Source organism: Phyllostomus discolor, chromosome 9 (genome assembly GCF_004126475.2).
Source record: "Phyllostomus discolor isolate MPI-MPIP mPhyDis1 chromosome 9, mPhyDis1.pri.v3, whole genome shotgun sequence".
Lineage (NCBI taxonomy): Eukaryota > Metazoa > Chordata > Mammalia > Chiroptera > Phyllostomidae > Phyllostomus > Phyllostomus discolor.
Genome location: NC_040911.2, coordinates 27,034,329 through 27,054,088, shown reverse-complemented (window position 1 = coordinate 27,054,088; position 19,760 = coordinate 27,034,329). Strand labels below are relative to the sequence as shown.

The 19,760-nt window shown below is 36.5% G+C and overlaps 1 protein-coding gene across 4 annotated transcripts in view; it reads left to right on the top strand.

The window, feature by feature from the left end:
- The window catches only part of KIAA1328 (KIAA1328 ortholog), a 228,982-nt gene that overhangs the window by 11,232 nt on the left and 197,990 nt on the right, over positions 1-19,760 (top strand). For all 4 annotated transcript variants that reach the window (XM_028524448.2, XM_028524446.2, XM_028524447.2 and 1 more), the window contains one exon: positions 16,641-16,756. In XM_028524448.2, the coding sequence (XP_028380249.1) occupies positions 16,641-16,756 (116 nt within the window). The remainder of the gene's footprint in view (positions 1-16,640; positions 16,757-19,760) is intronic.

Here is a 19,760-nt window from a genome sequence, read left to right as displayed (position 1 = left end):
CCTGTTTATTTTGCATTTATGAACTGGAATTATTGTTTAAAGATGAGCTGTCCTTTCTGTCCTATTTATTTTTGTTTATTATGTATTTCAGTATTTATTTTTATTAGTATCAGACTAAGAGACATTTTTTTTTTTTAATATTTTGAGGTTTACCTGCAAGAACTAATGGAGAGGGAGAACCCATGCCCCTTTACCCAGTTTTCACAACTGGGAGTGTTTTGATTAACCATACAGTACAATATCACAATCCGGAAATGGGCATTTGATGAAATTCATCAACCTCATGTAGATTTCACATGTACTCATTTGTGTGTATAATTAATTCTGTGCATTTTTGTCACCTGTGTAGATCTGTGTGCCATCACATAGTCAGACACAAAACAGGTCTGTCACAAGGACACCCGTCCTGCCCTTTTATAGATGTAAGCACTTCCCTTCCTATCCCTCCCTGCTCCCTGGCAGCCACCAGGGAGCTTCATCCCTCTAATTTTGCCACCTCAAGAGTGGGATCATACCTGGTGCAGCCTTTTGAGATTGACTCCCCTTCCCCCTGCAACTCAGCATAATTCTTTTTAGATCTTTCAGAGTTGTTGTGTGTATCAATAGTTTGTTCCTTTTATTGCTGAATAGGGTTCCGCACAAAGAATGTACCATGGTTTATTTAACCATTCACCTGTTGAAGGTTATTTTGATTGTTCCCAGTTTTTGACTGTTACAAATGAAACTGCAATGAACATATATATAGGTTTTTGTGTGAACATAACCTTGTCATTTCCTTGGGATATGGTGTCATAAATGCATGCTCAGTTGCATTAAGAAATTGCTGAACTATTTTTGAAAGTGGTTTATCACTTTGCATTCTCACAGTAATGCAAGAACAATGTAGGTGCTCTGCATTTTTGCTAACGTTTGTTGTCATTGTTTTTTATTTTAGCCATTCAGACAGATGGTTAGTGTTACCGTGTTGTGATTTTACTTGGCATTGCTACAGTGGCCAGTGATGTTAGATGATGTTTCACATGCTTATCTGCCATCGGTATCTTCCTCAGTGAATTGGCTGTTCATCCTTTTTGCCCATTTCCTATTGAAATGTTTGATTTTATTGATTGATGACTTTTGAGAGTTCTTTATGTTTTATATACAGATATTTTACTGGATACGTATATAATTTGCAAATACTTTTTACTAATCTGTAGCTTGCCTTTTTATCTCCTTTGCAGAGTCTTTCATAGAGCAAAAGTTTTGAATTTTAACTAGGTTCAGTTTATCAGTTTTTCATTTTATACATTGTGCTTTGATTATCAAGTCTAAGAACTCCTGTGTAGTCTTAGTACCTAAAGACTTTCTCCTGTTGTCCAATTTGTTGGCATGTAGTTGTTAGTAAGATTTTCATATAACCCTTTGTCTTTCTTTCATTTCTGATTTTATTTATTTGGGTCCTCTCTCTTTTTTTCTTGGTGAGTCTGGTTAAAGGTTTGTCAATCTTGTTTATCTTTTCAAAGAACCAACTCTTGGATTCATTGACCTTTTGTATTTTTTTTAGACTCTATTTTATTTATTTCTGCTCTGCTCTTAATTATTTCCTTCCTTCTACTCACTTTTGGCTTTGCTTGTTGTCCTTTTTTCACCTTCCTTTAAGTGTAAAGTTAGATTGTTTATTTGAGCTTTTTCTTGTTTTCCAATAGGCCTGTATTGCTATGAATTTTCCTTTTAGGAGTACTTTCCCTGTGTCCTACAGATTTTGTGGTTGTTTTGTTCTCATTTTCATTTGTTTCAGTGTATCTTTTGATTTCTTCCTTGATCTTATTATCAATTCATTCATTGTTTAATAACATGTTATTTAGCTTCCATGTCTTTGTTATTTTTCAGTGTTCCTCTGGTGATTGATTTCTAGTTTCATAACATTGTTGTTAGAGAAGATGCTTGATATGATTTCAATCTTATTAAATTCATTGAGACTTATTTTTTTTGTCCCAGCATATGATCTATCCTAGAAAATGTTTCATATGCACTTGAAAAATAAGTATGTTCTGGTTTTTTGGGGTAAAATGTTCTGAATATATCAATTAAATCCATTTATGTAGTGTATTATTTAAGGCCGCTGTCTCCTTGTTGATTTTCAGTCTGGAAGATCTGTCCATCGAAGTCAGTGGGGTGTCACAGTCCCTTACTGGGACTGTATTTCCGTCGATCGCTCCCTTTATGTCCATCATGATTTGCTGTACATATTTAGGTACTCCTGTGTTGGGTGCATGAGTGTTTCCTGGGGTTACATCCTCTTCTTGGCTTGTTCCCTTTATCATTATGTAGTGTCCTTCTTTGTCTCGTACTGTAGCCTTGGTTTTAAAGTCTATTTTGTCAGATATTAAGTATTGCTACTCCAGCTTTTTTCCCCTTTGCATGAAATATCTTTTTCCATCCCTTTACTTTAATCTGTGTGTATCTTTTGATTTGAGGTGGGTCTCTTGGAGACAAGTCATGGGACTTACTATAGAATTTTAGAATAAGATTGTCAGTGTCTCAGAGAAAAACAACACCCCTCTGCTGGCATTTTAATGGGTACTACATTAAAAATATAGATCAGTTTTGGGAGGAATTGACATCTTTACTGTATTGAGTCTTCTGATCCATGTGCATGGTATGTCTGTCCATTTATTTAGTTCTTTGATTTCTTTCAACGGTGTTTTATAATTTTCAGAATACAGATCCCATACATTTTTTCTCACATTTATAGATAAGTATTTAATTGTTTTGGAAACAATTATAAATGGTATTGTGTTTTAAGTTTTGTTTTCACATTGGTTGTTTCATGTTTGTTGTTGAAATATGTTTGAATTTTGTGTGTTTGTCTTGATTCCTGCCTCCTTCATGAACTCACGTATTAGTTCTAGGAGTTTTACTGTTGAGTCTTTGGGGCCATGACAGTCATGTCATTTGCAAATAGGGACAGTTTTATTACTTTTTTTCTAATATATATATTTTTTATTTTATTTTTTCTTGCCTTGTGATGCTGGCTAGGACTTCCAGTGCTATGTGAATAGGAGTGATAAGAGACGATGTCCTTACTGTGTTCTTGGTTTTATGTGGAAAGCATTCAGTCTGTCTTCATTAAGTATGATATTAGCTATAGATTTTTTTTATAGATTTTTTTCCATTCATAAAGTTGAGAAAGTTTCCTTATATTCCTGGTTTTATAAGCGTTTTTGTTATGATTGTATGCTAGATTTTGTCAAACACTTTTTGTCCCTTAATATGATTATATGAATTTTTTTCTTTAGCTGTTGATATGATAGATTATATTAATTGATTTTTGAATGTTGAACCTGCCTTTCCTACCTGTAATAAATCTTAGTTCTTATCACTGATTTTATACATTCCTAATTTTGAATTTCTTCTTATTTTGTTTGGAATTTTCACATCAAAGTTCATGAGAGTCATTGGGCTGTAGTTTTTCTTCTTCTTTCCTTCCTTATTCTGGTTTTATCAGCCTGATAATACTAGCCTTATAAAATGAGTTAGAAAGTGTTCTCTTTTCTGTTTTCTAGAAGAAATTGTATAAAATTGGTTAATACTTTTCTAAATATTTAATAGATTTCTCCAGTGAAATAATCTGGGCCTGGAGATTCCTTTTAAAGAAGTTTTTAATTACCAATTCAATTTTTTAAATAGTTATAAGATTATTCAAGTTGTCTATTTTGTGTTGATTGAGTTTTGGTGGTTTGTAGTTTTTGAGAATTTTCCATTTTTTCTAAGTTGTCAGATTTATGAACGTAAAGTTTTTCATGATATTCTCTTATTGTCTTATTAATGACTACAGGATCTATAGTGCCTCATTATATTATTGATTTGTACCTTCTCTCTTTTTTATTTTTGTCAGTTTTGTTAGGTTTATCAATTGTATTGATTTTTCACAGAACTAGCTTTTTATTGATTTTTCCTTATTTTTTCTGTTTTCAATTTTATTGATTTTTGCTCTTATTTCTCTTATTTCCTTCTGTTGCTTTGGATTTATTTTGTTCTTTTTCTGATTTCTTAAAGTGGAACTTAGAGACCATCCCTCTTTGCATGTGAGCGTTTAGTGCTGTAAACTTTTCTCATTACTGTTTTCAGTGCTTCCCACATATTTGACTTGTTGTATTTTCATTTTCATTCAGTTCTGTGTATTTTTTAAAATTTCCTTTGAGACTTTCTCTATGACCCATGTATTATTTATCTAGGACTTTCTTGTACAATTTCTAAGTGTTTGGAGATATTCCACTTGTCTTCCTGTTATTGATTTCTAGTTTGGTTCTATAATGGTCAGAGAACAGCTTTTACATTTTTTGGTGGTTTGTTTTATGGCCCAAAACATGGTTGATTTTGGTGAATGTTCATGAGTGCTTAAAAAAATGTTTATAATTGTAACTCTCCTGGGTGACACTGAGAAGGTTGGTTTATATTATCTTTAATATATTTGCATTCCTATGTAATCATCCTGCATGTAATTAATCCCCCCTCACTGCTGCTGCTCCCTGTCCTGCACGAAAGCCTTCCTTCTCCTGCTGGAACTCTGACTCTCCGTTTCAGTCCCCCATCCCCCACACCGGGACTGTCCTCTTCTCCCTGCTCTCCAGCACAGCAGCCCAGGCCATACTCTGCCCAAATGCTCTTCTCCCTGCACTCTGCTTCTGACTCTTCACGTCCGGTGGCCCTCTTTCCTCTGTTTAGCTTTGACACCCCACACCAGGCTACTCCTTGCAGTATGTCCTTCTTACCTTTCTCTGCTTTTGGGCTCCACATATTGGTCCTCTCCCTTATGCTGATTCCCTCCTCACTCACCTTAGGCTCTAACATTCCACCAGCCTGCACCTTCTTGAGGATAACCCTTTTCCCTTTGCCTGGGCTCTGATACTCACACAGGGTTGCCTCTTGAGTTTACGTCCTCTTTGTCCTCCTGTCTGGCTCTGATGACCGGCTTCAGGTTAGCCCTTTGTGTGATTGCCTTCTTCACTCTTTGTTGGCTCCTCTACACCAGCACCTGCTCCCAACCCTTGCATAGACCCCTCCTCACTGTACTTGGGTGACATGGACCCCGGGTCTTGGGGTCCACAGCTTTATGGATGAGACAAGACAAATTCACACGGACTACCAAGTTCCGTGGAGGAAAAGAGACAGCACGGCCACTCTCTCAAGGGGAGAGCACCTTGGAGCACCTCAGCCGCTCTCTCAAGGGGAGAGTGCTCCAACCCTTGCCTTGACAGGCTTTTATTGCTTCTCTGGGCACATTACATTGAGGACAATCCTCATTTACCGTGCACAGTTTTGCTGTAGGTGGTTACCTTTTACAGAAAACAATGAAAGAATGTTGCTAATTACTTCAAAGAGAAGGATGTTGGAGACCAAGGGGAAAAGTGGTTGAACTGGTTACACTCCATACTTGGGAGGTCTAGCACAGACTTTAGGAAGTTACAGTAAGCACTTGCTGCCTCAATTCAGGGTGAGGGAGTTTTAGCAAAAGCAAGTCTCATAGCAGTCTAGGTACAATGCAGGCCTGATTCCCCACGGGAGAACCTATCCATGTACGTGGGCCCTGTGCATCGGACCTCGCTTTCCGCTGGCCTTTCCAAGTGGGAGCTGGGCTTATGCCATGCAGAACAGTCTCCTATACTTGGGCTCTGAATCTCTATGCTGGCTCACTCCCACAACCTTTGCAAGGATACCCACACCCAATGCTCAAGGAACTGATACCCGTTCTCTTCCACGTGGATGGATACTCTTCTCATCCTGACATCTGTGCCAGATATCCCCGAGTGTTGATGCCCTTCTCAGCCTGCTTGGTCGCTGTCGTCCCACTGGATAGACCTGGTCACATGCCCTCTTGATCTCACGCTGATGGCAGCTCTGCCCTGTCATGGTTTTAGGATTGTTCAGGAAGAAAAAGAAAACTGGAAAATGAAGACGACAAAGAGGAAATAAAAGTTTAACTTTCATTTTAGAAAAGAAAAAGGTTTTCTCTTTGAGTAAAGGACATTTAGATGTATTTCCTTTTCATGAACACATTGTTTTATATTTAAATACTTTGCTTTCCAAATCACGTCATGTAAAATAGGACAAAAACTCTGCTTTCTTTGTGTTCTGCTTACTTTGCCTGGTACATGGCTTTTTAAACTAACAAACTTTTGAATAAATAAAGAATAATGAAAAATTATTAACAGAAGAATACTAGGAGGCTGAAGTTTTAAAAGTTGTTTTCATTCATGTCTTTTCAGAAAAAATTAGGTATAAAAATTGAAGGTTGCTTCGTTTGTGATGAAGGTAAAACCCAATGGGGAAAGTGTCAGAAAACTGAAAAATCTTTATGTATTCCTATGACATATTCAAGTATAGCCTACTTAAAAGAATTTCAGCTGTGGTGAAGATTCACCAACATTATCTCACGGGAGAGGTCACAGAGCGCACTTAGTACCCAAAACTGACATTCACGATGAAAGCAAAGTGAAAACTGTAACTTCTTTTTAACAGTGTTTCTGAGGTAAAAAGCATTCTTACCAAAGCATTAACTTTTTTTAAGTGGTTAAAATGAGGCCATGTTTTAAAATGAAAACATGACCTTAACTTTAACAGTGTCAGTGGGAAAACTGGGCATGTCTGAATTCCAGGACCAACTTACACTGGAACAGTAATGAGAGAGAAGTTTATAGCACTGACTGCTCACATTAAAGAATGCTCACCTAAGAAACACAAAAAAGAACAAAGTAAATCCAGAGCAACAGAAGAACAGAAATAACAGAGGAGCAAGAAAATCAATACAATTGAAAACAGAAAAAATAGAGAAAATTCAATATAGTGAAGCCAGTTTTGGAGGGACCCATTGAGAATCTAGCCCTGAGGTCCTTGTCAGTCAGTATCTTTATTGGTACTATGTATGAAAGTATCAGAAAGATGCATATAGTAATTATTGATGTTTCTGAACAAAAGTAAATATTAGAAGATATAAATAAGATTCAGAATTGGCATAATAGGTTGGAGACATGAATTCATTAAACAGTGTATAAGACAGTAGTGACAAGTGCGGGTTATTATATGCCTAAGAATAAAACCAAATTAGAAATTCATTTTAGAGAAAGGCTTACTGGATAGGCATAGTATATTAAAAGAATATGTATGGTTCATAGGTAAATTTAACCTGAACATGAGCAAGCAGTACTGTGCTATTTGGCTAGAAACCAAATATATATATTTAATTTAAAAAACCGAATATGACTTTTTAATAATGTGCAGATGCCTCCTTAATAATCTGTATATGATCAGAGAGCTTTTTTACCTGTGAGAAACACACTAATAAAATAAATGGAATATACATATAAATTAATAGGCTAATGGAGAATAGATACCAGAGATTTTTGAATTATTTAGTTAGTGGAAGAGAGTGGAAGAGATGACCTAATACATGGGTTTTGAGTAAACGAGGGCATTTTGCTGAGGTGTCTAGTATTTGATTTACATTTGCAGAAGGATAGGTGAAATATTGATTGATCTTTTTCAGAGGTATAAGGCTAGAGAGAGTTCTTTTTGTTCAAGATTGCTGAATTAAATGACCTCAGAAAGTCTTTTACAGTAAAATTAGTGCATTGTTTGCATAGATGGGAAAAACAGTGTCATTTACAGGGACTTGAAAAATGATTGGCTTTGCAAAATATTGTAGTTTGTGCTGAAAGATGATAACTTCCTTATGCATGCATTTGCATTTTTTTTTTAACTGACACTTTTTAAGGTGGGGGAGAATACCATAGAGCAGCGGTTTCCAAGATCTGGCTGTTTAGTCAGGGGCACTAACCTCTTTTCTATAGATTATCAAATTTTAAAAAATGACAGCACCCAACATGACAATAGCTGTCTGGTGTGAATGAATCAAGATTATACACTTTTATTCTTAGATCGGCAAAAAAATAAAATATATTTCCAGCGTGCCACAGAAGTTTAGTAATTAGTTTATGTGTGCCTTGAGATGAAAAAGTTTAAAAATTGCTGCCATCGACTAATAAACAAACTGTACTGTACTACAACTTAGTTTTTAAAAGAAAAAAGTTTTAAAATAATCTTGGCCACATTGCATTTTTTTGATGTATATGAGCCATATTCAAAGAATTCTAAAAAATTCTCTACTATTTCTTGTCGTGTGCCCACACTGTCAAAGAATGCATGGTTCCCCAGTGAATACTTGTGCACTAACTCATTTGAAGACAGGGTTCTTTTTTAGGCTCAGATACTGATCTTTCCCAAAGGACAGTTTGCTGGTACTACTTGACATTCCTCAGAAGAAAAATGGAAAGTGTAACACCATTAGTCTCCCATAGTAAAATGGGTGGATCATTATTATATGTTTATTTTGGTCTTTTAGTTTTTAAACCAATCATAACTTTTTTGTCATAATTGAATATACATCTCAGTACAATAAAATATTAAGACTTTAATTTTTCAGTGACTTAGTTTTTTGTCTTCCCATTTGAAGCGTTGTGGAATTTTTTAGTATGAATGGTATTTATGATTGATTATATAGAACACTTCAAGAAAAAATAAGGAATTTTTCATCTGTTTTAGGTGCAAAGCATTCTCTGAACTTCAGTTTATCTCGACACTGTGGAATAGTTAGTATGCCAAAATTTATTTTCAGATTGTCCATTCTAAGCTCTATAATTCAAAGAATATTTTTTGAGTGACTAATATGTACTCAATAATCTTTCTCTTGGTTCTGGGCAGGTATTACTTTCTAAATTTCTGTATAGCATTTTCTTCCCTTTCTGCATGGCCTCTAGAAATATGTACAGTGCTCTATGGGTGTGAACAGTCTCCTTGACCTTGCTAGATCTCAGAATTATTCTGCTGGACCTCCTTAGAGTCATGCGTGGGCCATATTTTGATTCTGAAAAGTTGAAAGACCACAACTGTAGGTACACGTGATACACAAGTACAAGATCTGCCTAGAAGGTATCCAACCATGTAATATGCAAAATAGACATTTATTAAAGAAGATACAAGAAACATTGCACATTTGCACATAGGACAATGACACCTCATTCCCCTTCAAAGTAGACACCTTGGCACCTCGCACAGTTCTTGCAGTCACTAGCAGCTGCCCTGTGGTATTTTCTTGAATCTCATAAACAGTCTGAAATCCCTTTCCTTCAAAGGTGATTTTACTTTTGGGAAAAGCCAGAAGTTACAGGGCACCAAATCTGGGTTGTAGTGGGGCTGAGTCACCTGGGTGATTTTGATATTTCACCCAAACACTCTGCATGAGATGTGATACATTAAGTGGGCACACTGTCATGATGAAGCTGCCAATCAGCGGTTGCCCACAGCTGGAGCCTTCTGAATCATCTGAATAGTTTCCACAGAGGATTGTTCAAGCTGAATACAAAATTTGATGCAGCTTCATGGCTCTACTTGTTCATTTTGAATGCAACAGCCACACAGTACACATGCTCACTCATCAAAGTCTACCACCCCCACTGACTGGTACAGTGAAGTTGTCATTTTAGAAGCTGGCATGCATGTTCCAGTCCACTGTCCTGGACTGCCAGGTTATGTGATGTTGTGCAGACCATTCTTGTATTAACAATGGCTGGACTTTTTCTGGACAGACCTTGTATACACTATAGCTTTTCATTCATTTCTCAGGCAGCTTTCTATCTGTCTTTATTTGTTTTTTTAGCCTTGGCCTTTCTATATGATTATTAGTCTCTTTCATAGTTTATTTTTTTAAATACATATTGAAATGGATTCAGATTTCTTAAACCTGAAATCAACAAGAGAAAGGAAGACTCATTGACCTAAGGGAAGAGTTAAGAGCTGAGGTTACCTTGACCATAACTACTTATATAGGTTGCTGTCTCAAAATTGGAATGTTTGACATTTCAGACTTGAGTATTCTCAAGTTAGTGCTTTATAACTGAAAGTGTTTATTCTTATCATATTAATTATCAGGTTTTACTTGAAAAGCAATTATTGATCATTTACTACATGGTAATCTACTTTTGCAAAGTATTTGTAGAAGACATAATAACTTTTTTTTTTAAGATTTTATTTATTTATTTTTAGAGAGGGAAGGGAAGGAGAAAGAGAGAGAGAGAAACATCAATGTGTGGTTGCTAGGGGTCATGGCCTGCATCCCAGGCATGTACCCTGACTGGGAATCGAACCTGCGACACTTTGATTCGCAGCCCGCGCTCAATCCACTGAGCTACGCCAGCCAGGGCTAAGACATAATAACTTTTTATCATTTTATGTTATGCAAAACTTTTTCTGGTAGTTTTTAAAGTAATCGATTAATTCAAGATATAATAAAGGGAACTGGATAATACTGAATTACATTTTATTCAATATTATCAATATTCAATTATTCAATATTATACTAGCTCTACCAGAGGCCAGAAAAATTACATCTTTATTCACTCTATAGCATATCCCCCCCCCAATTTTGGTATACTTGTAATTATACAAATATTAAAACTACCATCTTATTCAAAAGATAAAATCACAGATAAAAGTAAAATCACTGACAGTCCCCTCCTCTCCACCCCTACCTTTTTATATGCATGTTATTTACGTTTGGGTGGAATTCGTTTTTTTTTTTTTTTAACATTTTACTTTGAAATAATTTTAGAATCTGAAAATTTACAGTTAGAATTTTCATGTACCCTTCACTCAGCTTTCCATACTGTTAACATTTTGCATAACCATAGTACAATTATCAAAATTAGGAAATTAACAGTGGTGCAATGCTATTACCTAACTATAGAGTTTATTCACATTTCACCAGTGTCATCTCACTAATATCATTTTTTTCTGATTCAAAATCCAGTTCAGTCATTGTGTTTAGTTGTCACTTCTAAGTCTTTTATAATCTGTGATAGTTTTTCATTCTTTTATAACCTTGACACTAGTCAGATATTTTGTAGAATGTTCCTTAATATGCTGGATTTATCCATCTGGGTATGGATTTATCTGGTGCTTTCTCTTGATTAGATTCAGATTATGCATTTTTCACAAGTTTTTATGTGGATATTTTAATTTCTTGGGTATATGCCTAGGAATGGAATTGCTGAGTCATATAGTAACTCTATGTTCAACCTTCTCAGGTGCTGCCTGACTGTCTTCCAGAGTGTCCGCACCATTTTACATTCCCACCAGCAGTATGTGAGGATTCCAATTTCTCCACAGCTTTTCTAACATTTATTATCTGTCTTTTTGATTATACCATTTTACTTGGTATAAAGTGGCATTTAATTGTGGTTTTGATATACATTCCTAATGACTAATGATATTGAGCATCTTTTCGTGTGCTTGTTGGTATTTGCATATCTTTTTTGGAGAAAAGTCTGTTCAGTCCTTACAAATTGAGGGTTTTTTTTTTTTTTGGTCTTTTTATTGTTGAGTTCTCAGAGTTCTTTATGTACTGTACCTATAAATCCCTTATCAAATAAATTGTGTGCAAAAATTTTATCTCATTCTGCATATTATTTTTTACTTTCTTGATGGTATAATTTGAAACCCAAAAGTATTTAATTGTGATGAAGTCCAATTTATCTACTTTTTTATTACTTGTGTTTTTGGTGTCATATTTAAGAAATCATTGCCTAATCCAAGGTCATAAAGATTTATGCCTATGTTTTCTTCCCAGAATTTATAGTTTTAGCTCTTACAGTTTAGTCTTTGATTCATTTGGAGTTAATGTTTGTGTATAGGGTAAAGTAGGGAGGGGACTGAGTTTAGTTTTAGATTTTTGCACGTGGATAGCAAGTCATCTCGTCACCAGTAGTTGAAAAGACTATTCTTTCCCTTTTGTTTTCTTGGTACCCTGGTTGTAAAGTGAGTTTGCTGTAAACGTGAGTGTTTATGTTTGTTTCGCTGATCTGTATGTCTGTCCTTATGCCAGTACCACACTGTCCTGATAACTGTCATTTTCTAGTAAGCTTTGAAACTGGAAAACGTGAGTCCTTCATCTTTTTCAAGGTACAGTTGAGTCCCTTTCATTTTCATATGAATTTTCAGATTAGACAGTCTTGTCAATTTCTGCAAATAAACCAGTTGAGATTTTGATACAGATTGAGTCGAATCTGAAGATCAGTGTAGTACTGCCATCCTTACAATGCTGTCTTCTAGTTATGAACATGGAATGTCTTTCTATCTACTTAAAGCTTTAGTTTCTTTCAAAAGTGTTTTGTAATTTTCTGTATATAAGTATTACTTCTTCTGTTGAATTTATTCCTTTTGTATTTTATTTCTCTTCATGCAAATCTGAATTTAATTGCATTTAAATGCAAATGTTTCCTTAATTTGGATTAGGGGGGTTGTTCACTGCTAGTGTATAAACAATTGATTTTTGTACATCGATCTTGTATCCTGAAACCTTAATGAACTCTTTCATTAGTTGTAATAGTTTTCTAGTGGATTTCTTAGATTTTCTGTGTCCAAAATCATGTCCTGATATAGAGATGATTTTACTTCTTCCTTTAAAATTTAGATGCCTTTCATTTCTTTTTTCCTACCTTTTTACCCTGACTATAATCTCCAGTTCAATGTTGAATCACAGTGGCGAGAGCAGGTATCCTTGTCCTGTTCATGATCATAGGAGGAAAGAATTCAGACTTAACATTAAATACAGTATTAGATGTAGGTTTTTCAAAGATGGCCTTTTTCAGGTTGAGGAACATTTTATCTTCCTATTTGTTTTTTTGAAAATTTTGAATCATTGAGTTTTTTTCAAACTCTTTTCTACATTCAATTGGATGATCATGTGGTTTTTGTCCCTTATTTTCTTGATATAGTATATTATCGGTACATTAATTGATATTCGAGTATTAAACCAACTTTTCATTTCTGGAATAAATCCCAGTTGGTCATGATGTTTCATCCTTTTTTATGCTGCTGGATTCTGTTTGGTAGTATTTTGCTGAGGATTTTCACATCTACATTCATTTAGTATTACTCCATAGTTCTTGGAGCCCTTTTGACATCGACTGCTATCTGTGATTTCTTAAAGCACCTCTGTTCCTTTAGACAGTACCTTTTAAACAATAGCCAAATGTTAAAATTTATAAAGAGGATATTAAGATGATTTCACTGAAATATTTTTAATGATGAAAGCCATTCTTTTTACCACATGTTTACTTTTTTAAAAAATCCTCACCCAAGGATATGTTAGTTGATTTTAGAGAGAGGAAGGAAAGAGAGACAGACAAGACAGACATCAATGTGAGGGAAAAACTTCAGTCAGTTGCCTCACATGTGTGCTCCAGCCAAGGATTGAACCCATAACCTAGGGATGTGCCCTGATCGGGAATTTAACCTGCAACCTTATGTTGTATGGGACAACACTCCAACCAAATGAGCCACCCAGCTCATTTACCACTTACCTGTGCTTGAAAACAATATGGCCCTTTCTGTTTGCTGTATGTCCAATGAAATCTGTTCCTTCCTTCTCCGAGTCTTACCCACTAAACTGATATTCAGAATTTATAAAATGCAGCCAGAATATCCAGCTTTCAAATACAAGATGTTACATAAGGGAAGATGTTTGTTTATCGGGTTGACCCTGGGGTGAGCTGTAATTCTCTTCAGGATAGATGTTTTGCTGACTTGACCTTGTCTTTTGCATTAGGTATGAGTACCCTTTCCTAGGGTATCTAGAAGAACACCAGGGATATGCAGAGCCACCTAATAAATCTCTTTCTGGAACATTAGTTTTACTAAAAAATTTAGAATGCATGGGTGTGGGAAAACTTTTAGCAACAGAAAGGATAGTTGTATGGAAAAAATATGAAATATTCAGGGATATTTGAGCTAAACCATAAGATTTCAAAGAAATTCAGTATTTTCAGCACAATTTTCAGCCCAACCACCCAATTATGAGGGTACGGATTCTCTGTTCTTGTTAGATAACAGTACATTTTGTGGAAGTTTTTGAGAAATACTCAGAGGCATTAAATAAGTGCTAACAATCTTACTTTATGAATAGGCCCTTGTCCTCTTTGTAAATAATTAACCATCTCTGGGAATATCCTTTTGTCAGTTTTAACTTTTTTGTCCTGTTAGTTAAATATTTCCCTTTTCTGTACTTGGCTTCTCATTTTATTAATTAACTCATTGCTATACTTTAAATGAGATAGAGGATTAAGTCTTTTTATGCTACCTTGTGATTGGAGAATGCTTTGATGAAAAATGTAGATCACGATACCAGATATTTTCTCTAACACATACCTCATGGGAAATATTATTGAACATAAATTAAACAAGAAGACAGATTTCATAGTGAATATCAAATCTTGAAGTGGTTTTATTGGCAAGTCCTGTGCATTCAAAAGCTGTATTAATATACTTGCTAATATTAACTATGTTAGTGGGCCACAGAGAAGCCCTGTAAGTGTAGCACTGTGTACCTACCACAGCTTGTTAATTTTATAGCCTTCCAGAGCATAATGATTGCTAAAGGGTAGTCTAATCACAGCAGCATAACAGAAAAGACCGCCACCCCCCCCCCCAAAAAAAAACCTGTTTAAATAGTGTAGTGATAAATTTTTCTGGGTAGAGCAGTTTAAGTTTTGGGAAAAGCTCCTCACAGACTCTGGCATTATGGGATGTGTGTACAAGCAGTTGTGTGCCAGTGCCATAGAGTTTGTGTCTTTCTCTATCGGGTTGAACAAAGGGACTGAGTAAATGTTGGGGTGCACCTGTGTGCTCTGACCTGGCAGGCTCTAGAGATAACCTCTGTGCTTAGTGCAATGTTAAGGGAAATTTGACAATCTGCAAGGCAGGAGTATGAATCCCCTGCATATAGGTATGTTTGTTCTTTGTGTAGTCGTCTGGATTCCTTGTAATTATATCAGTTTTAGGGATTACCTTCTTAGAAAGAAGGGCCTCAGTTCTATTCATTGGTCTAATATTGTGCCAGTCATAAATAATAGGGTTGAGAAAATGATTTGAATGTCAAGATAAGCAAGAAGAAATAAACCTATTTTATTAACACTGCTGTGTGCCATGCATTTCACACAACTTATTTCAAAGAAAATGCAATCAACTCTTGAACACTCTAAAATTCTGATTTTTATTCTGTTTTATTAACATCATTGATTTCAATATTTCCACCAGAAGACTAGCAAGAAAGGAAAAGCTATGAAGTTCATGTCATTCAGAAATTGTTCTGGTAGAAGAGGATTCTGGGAGAAACAAATTTAGGAGCTCAAAGGAAAGGTTTGGATTCCCTTTGGATTTCACTTACACGCATCCCTGTGCGAGCCTGTAGGATAACTGTGCCATACCCTCCCTGGGGAAACAAGCATGAGTAACAGAAACTCAGGGCCACAACATCCGTGTGCACAGAGTAGCATGAAAATTAGGGTTCTCTTTTTAAGTAAGTTCGAATGTTGTTTAGTTGTTTCTGTGGGGTTTTTTAGAGCTATTTTTATTCCTCTATTGTTCTTGTTAAGGACCACCGCTTTTTGGTAGGATTGAATTGGAATACTTTTCAGAATTAGACATTAAAGAATCAAAAATTGGGGGTTAGCCTTTTTAACTTTAAAAGTCTTTTGGACTAAGAATAAATGTAGTGCAAAGTTTGTATGTTAATGCCGTGTTTTTACTCTAGCCTAGTTATTTATATGTCATTGAGGAATTCAGGATATCCGTACCGGAAGGAAAGAGTAAAATTCCTGTGTATATTTAGTGAAACGTTTCAGTGGTTTATATGTTTATGTCATTGACAGTATTTAAGTAAAAGTATAAAAAAATATCCAACCCTGGCTGGTTTAGCTCAGTGGATTGAGCTTCGCCCTGTAGGCCAGGGGGTTACCAGTTCGATTCCCAGTTGGGACACATGTCTGGGTTGTGGGCCAGGTCCCTGGTTTGGGGCATATGGGAGGCAGCCACACATTGATGTTTCTCTTCCTCTCTCCCTTCCTTCCCCTTTCTCTAAAAATAAATAAATAAAATATTTTTTTAAAAGTATAAAAAATATGTAAAATAAAATCATTCAACTGCCTATTTTGCAAATGAAGGAATGAAACCTAATGTTTTAAAAATCACCCGGCTGGCGTAGCTCAGTGGATTGAGCGCGGACTGTGAACCAAAGTGTCGCAGGTTCTATTCCCAGTCAGGGCACATGCCTGGGTTGTAGGCCATGATCCCCAGCAACCTCACATTGATGTTTCTCTCTCCCCCCCCCCCTCTAAAAATAAATAAATAAAATCTTTTAAAAAATCAGATATTTTTCTGTCCTCCACTATAATTAGGAACCTATGTCTCATGTTGGACTTTCCATATTTAAGATGCTTCTGATAACTTTCTTGATTTTAAACTCATATCCATATTTTATTGCAAAGGTGTGAAAGATTGCCTTATAAAAGGTGGACATGAACTAATGGGGGGATTACTTCAGGGAAAGGGAGTATGGATGGAGGGGGGCAAAGGGGAAAAATTGGGAAACTGTAATAGCATAATCAATAAAATATACTTAAAAAATGAAAAAATACATAGAGTATCCCTGAAGAAACCTCTGAAAGAGGTAAGCATTCCTCTGGAAGAAACCTAGTTTTGGTGAACTGCAGCTGTAGGCACATGCTCTGTTTCGTTCTCACAGGCATTTTCTTTCCTTTCTCTCGCAGAGTGAGCGAGGAGAAGGAGGTGACTGAAGAACGACTCAAGGCTGAGCAGGAATCTTTTGAGAAGAAGATCAGGCAGCTGGAAGAACAGAATGAACTGATCATCAAAGAAAGGGAAGATATCCTTTTTGAAAGTTTTGTTTTTTAACATGCAGGAAGTTTGACCCTTTCATGAAGAAAATGTAAACGCCAGAGAAGTAGTTGCTCTGATTTATAACGGGGTAAGTCCGCATGGGCTGCCGTTTCCAGGCAGGCAGAACCACGCTGGGCAGCATGTGCCGTTGCCCCCTTTGCGCACGGTTCGCCACCCAGCTGTTCTGTGGCCGCTGTTCTGCTGTGGAGCGCCCATTTGTCAACGAAAAAGGACGGTAAGAAATTTGGGCACCAAAATGCAGTGCTGGAACTTTATTAAATTCTTCTGGTCCACTACTACAGTTGAGTCTGAAACCTCTTTGTATTTGGTATTCTTTCTAGCTAAACCTTTGGCAGTCCTAAGTAATTCTACTCTGAAATCGTAAACATTTAAAAAAGTCTATGGTGATTTATAGGTGTTGTAATTGATAAGTGTTTTACACTGCAGCAAGATGCCCCCAAACTATTCTCATGGAGGAGAAAACTCTTGGCATTAGAACTAGGGCCGGGTGTGTGTGTGTGAGTGTGTTTGAGTGTGTGTTCATACAGTCATGCACCACATACTGTTTTGGTTAGTGATGTACCTAATACACAAACATGGCCCCACAAGATTATCATTGGGCTGAAAAAGTCCTGTCATCTAGTGATGTCACAGCCATCTTAGTGTCAATGTGGAATGCGTTGCTCCCGTGTTTGTGGTGATGCTGGTGTAGACGAAGCCACTGTGCTGCTGGTCACACAAAAGTGCAGCACATACAATTATGTACAGTACGGCGTACTGGGAAATGATAGTAAATGACTACTACTGGTTAATGTATTTGCTGTACTGCACTTTTTGTTTTTATTTTATAGTGTATTCTTTCTATCTACTTAAAAAGTGTGGCTGTCAGTGTGCCATGTTACACAAACAGCAGCCTCATACATCTCGTGTTTGCTGTGTCCCTTGATCGCATCATTTTCCCGTGTGTTTGATTTAACCTCGTGTTGTTTTGTACAGGCTGTGCAGGCCTGTAGCATAGGTGTGCAGTAGGCTGTACCATGTAGGTTCGTGTAAGTGCACTCTATGATGTTCACACACAACGAAATCACCTAATGAAGCAGTTCTTTGAATATGACCCCAAGTTAAGTGGTACATGGCTATATATATACACACACTCATATATCTCTCTCTCTATATGTGTGTATACACACATATGTTTGTATATACATGTATGATGGGCCCCCCAAAATAAATTTATTTATTAAAAATTGCTTATTTTTACATGTTTAAACTTCAGTCATCTTCTAAGTACTCTCTGTCAGTACACTTATGGAGACTTTTTTCCATTGCTAAAAATGGTTTTTGAAGTTATCAATTTTGATGCCTTTTAGTGTTTCTGTTATTTTTTGTTTCACCCTTTTCACATCAGTAAAATGTTTCTCTGTGAGGATTTTTTCATCTGGGGAAACAAAATAAATCAGGGCAAGAGCAGATGAACAGAGAGGATGGGGTATGGGGGTCATGCCGTTTTTGGTCAAAAACTGCTGAATTCTCAGCGTTGTGTGGGCAGGTCCGCTCATAAGTCACCCAACATGAAATGGGCAAATGTGTTGAGTCTTCAAAAAAATTCACTGAAGCTGGACACAGCCTCTGAACATGCCAGCTGGTACACTGATACAGGTAGGTTCCTAAACATTTATCCAGCAGGGGAAGCCTGTACTACAAGGCACCCACCCTCCAGAAGATAATTCCATTTTTGTGGGGGTTCCCCCTTCATATATAGTTTTAAGGAAGTAAAATAAAAGTTGGCGTTATAACTTAAGAATTGTATTTTAAGGGATATGTGTGTTAAAATAATCATTTCTGAAGTTTCTTTTGACTGGGTAGCATTACTTACTTTTTAATGTTTTTTGTAGTGGCATTGATATAAAAAGAGAAGTGACTGTCCCTAAAGTTAGGGTGATGGATCTGCCAGATAAACTAGTGTGCTTGAAAAATCCTTTGTCCTTATAGGTGTCAGTATCACCATTAACATGATTGTTATTCATTGTTTCAAAGGTTCTTCAAGTGCCAAAAAATGATCATGTATTGAGAGTAATTATACCTTTCTGAGTACTAGAAAAATAGAAGCATTAAGGCAAATTAATCAGCTTGAAAAACATAAAATATAAATATAAAAATGACTTATAAATTTGTATTTTTCAAAAAGTAGGAGTACATGATTGTAATATCAGAATTCTCAGACTTGATTGGTTGAGAAGAACATTATAAGGCTTACTGGCCCCGCAATTCTAAAGGAGTACTTTTTCAATTATTTATTTCTAGATCTCTTTAGCATTTGAATATTCTTCTTGAGCCTTCTCTCTTCTTTGCCCTCATTGGCTTTACTGCCCAGGTTGTCAACCTCAGGCCAGACCCTCTTCCTGCTCCTTTCCTCTCTAGGTTAAAGCAGTGAGTGCTGCTCAGTCAGAGTTCAAGACGGGCTGTGCTCAGCCAGTTTGCTCTTTCTACTTCTCACGAGGAGTAGTGTCTCAGGACCGTAGCTCTTTCATAAAAGGTAGATTAGGAATGCTTTTATCTATAACAAAAATTTGCTTTACAGCGTTCTGTTTTTTCCCCATGTGACAACTCTGGAGACACGTGGCCTCTCGCATTGGTTCACTGGCGTATAGTTTTCAGCGTGGAACCTCTACAGTTCCCTTAGCTCTTCTAACGGGGCAGAATTCCGGGCTGCAAAATGGTGGCTCCCATTCCAGGTATCACGTTTGCATTAAGGTAGGAAGAAATGGGGAGGAAGAGATTCTGGCAGTTGTAACTCCCTCTACTTTTTTAAAAAACATAAAATCTTTCTCAGAGTACCCTTCTCCACCCCCACCCTCTCCCAGCAATCTTTCATGAGATATTTATTGTCCTGAATTTTATTACTTGGCTATGCTAAGCTGCAAGAGAGGCTGAGAAGAGTGAGAATTTACCTTGTCCAATTGATACAATAGAAAGCAGCAAGGGAGGAG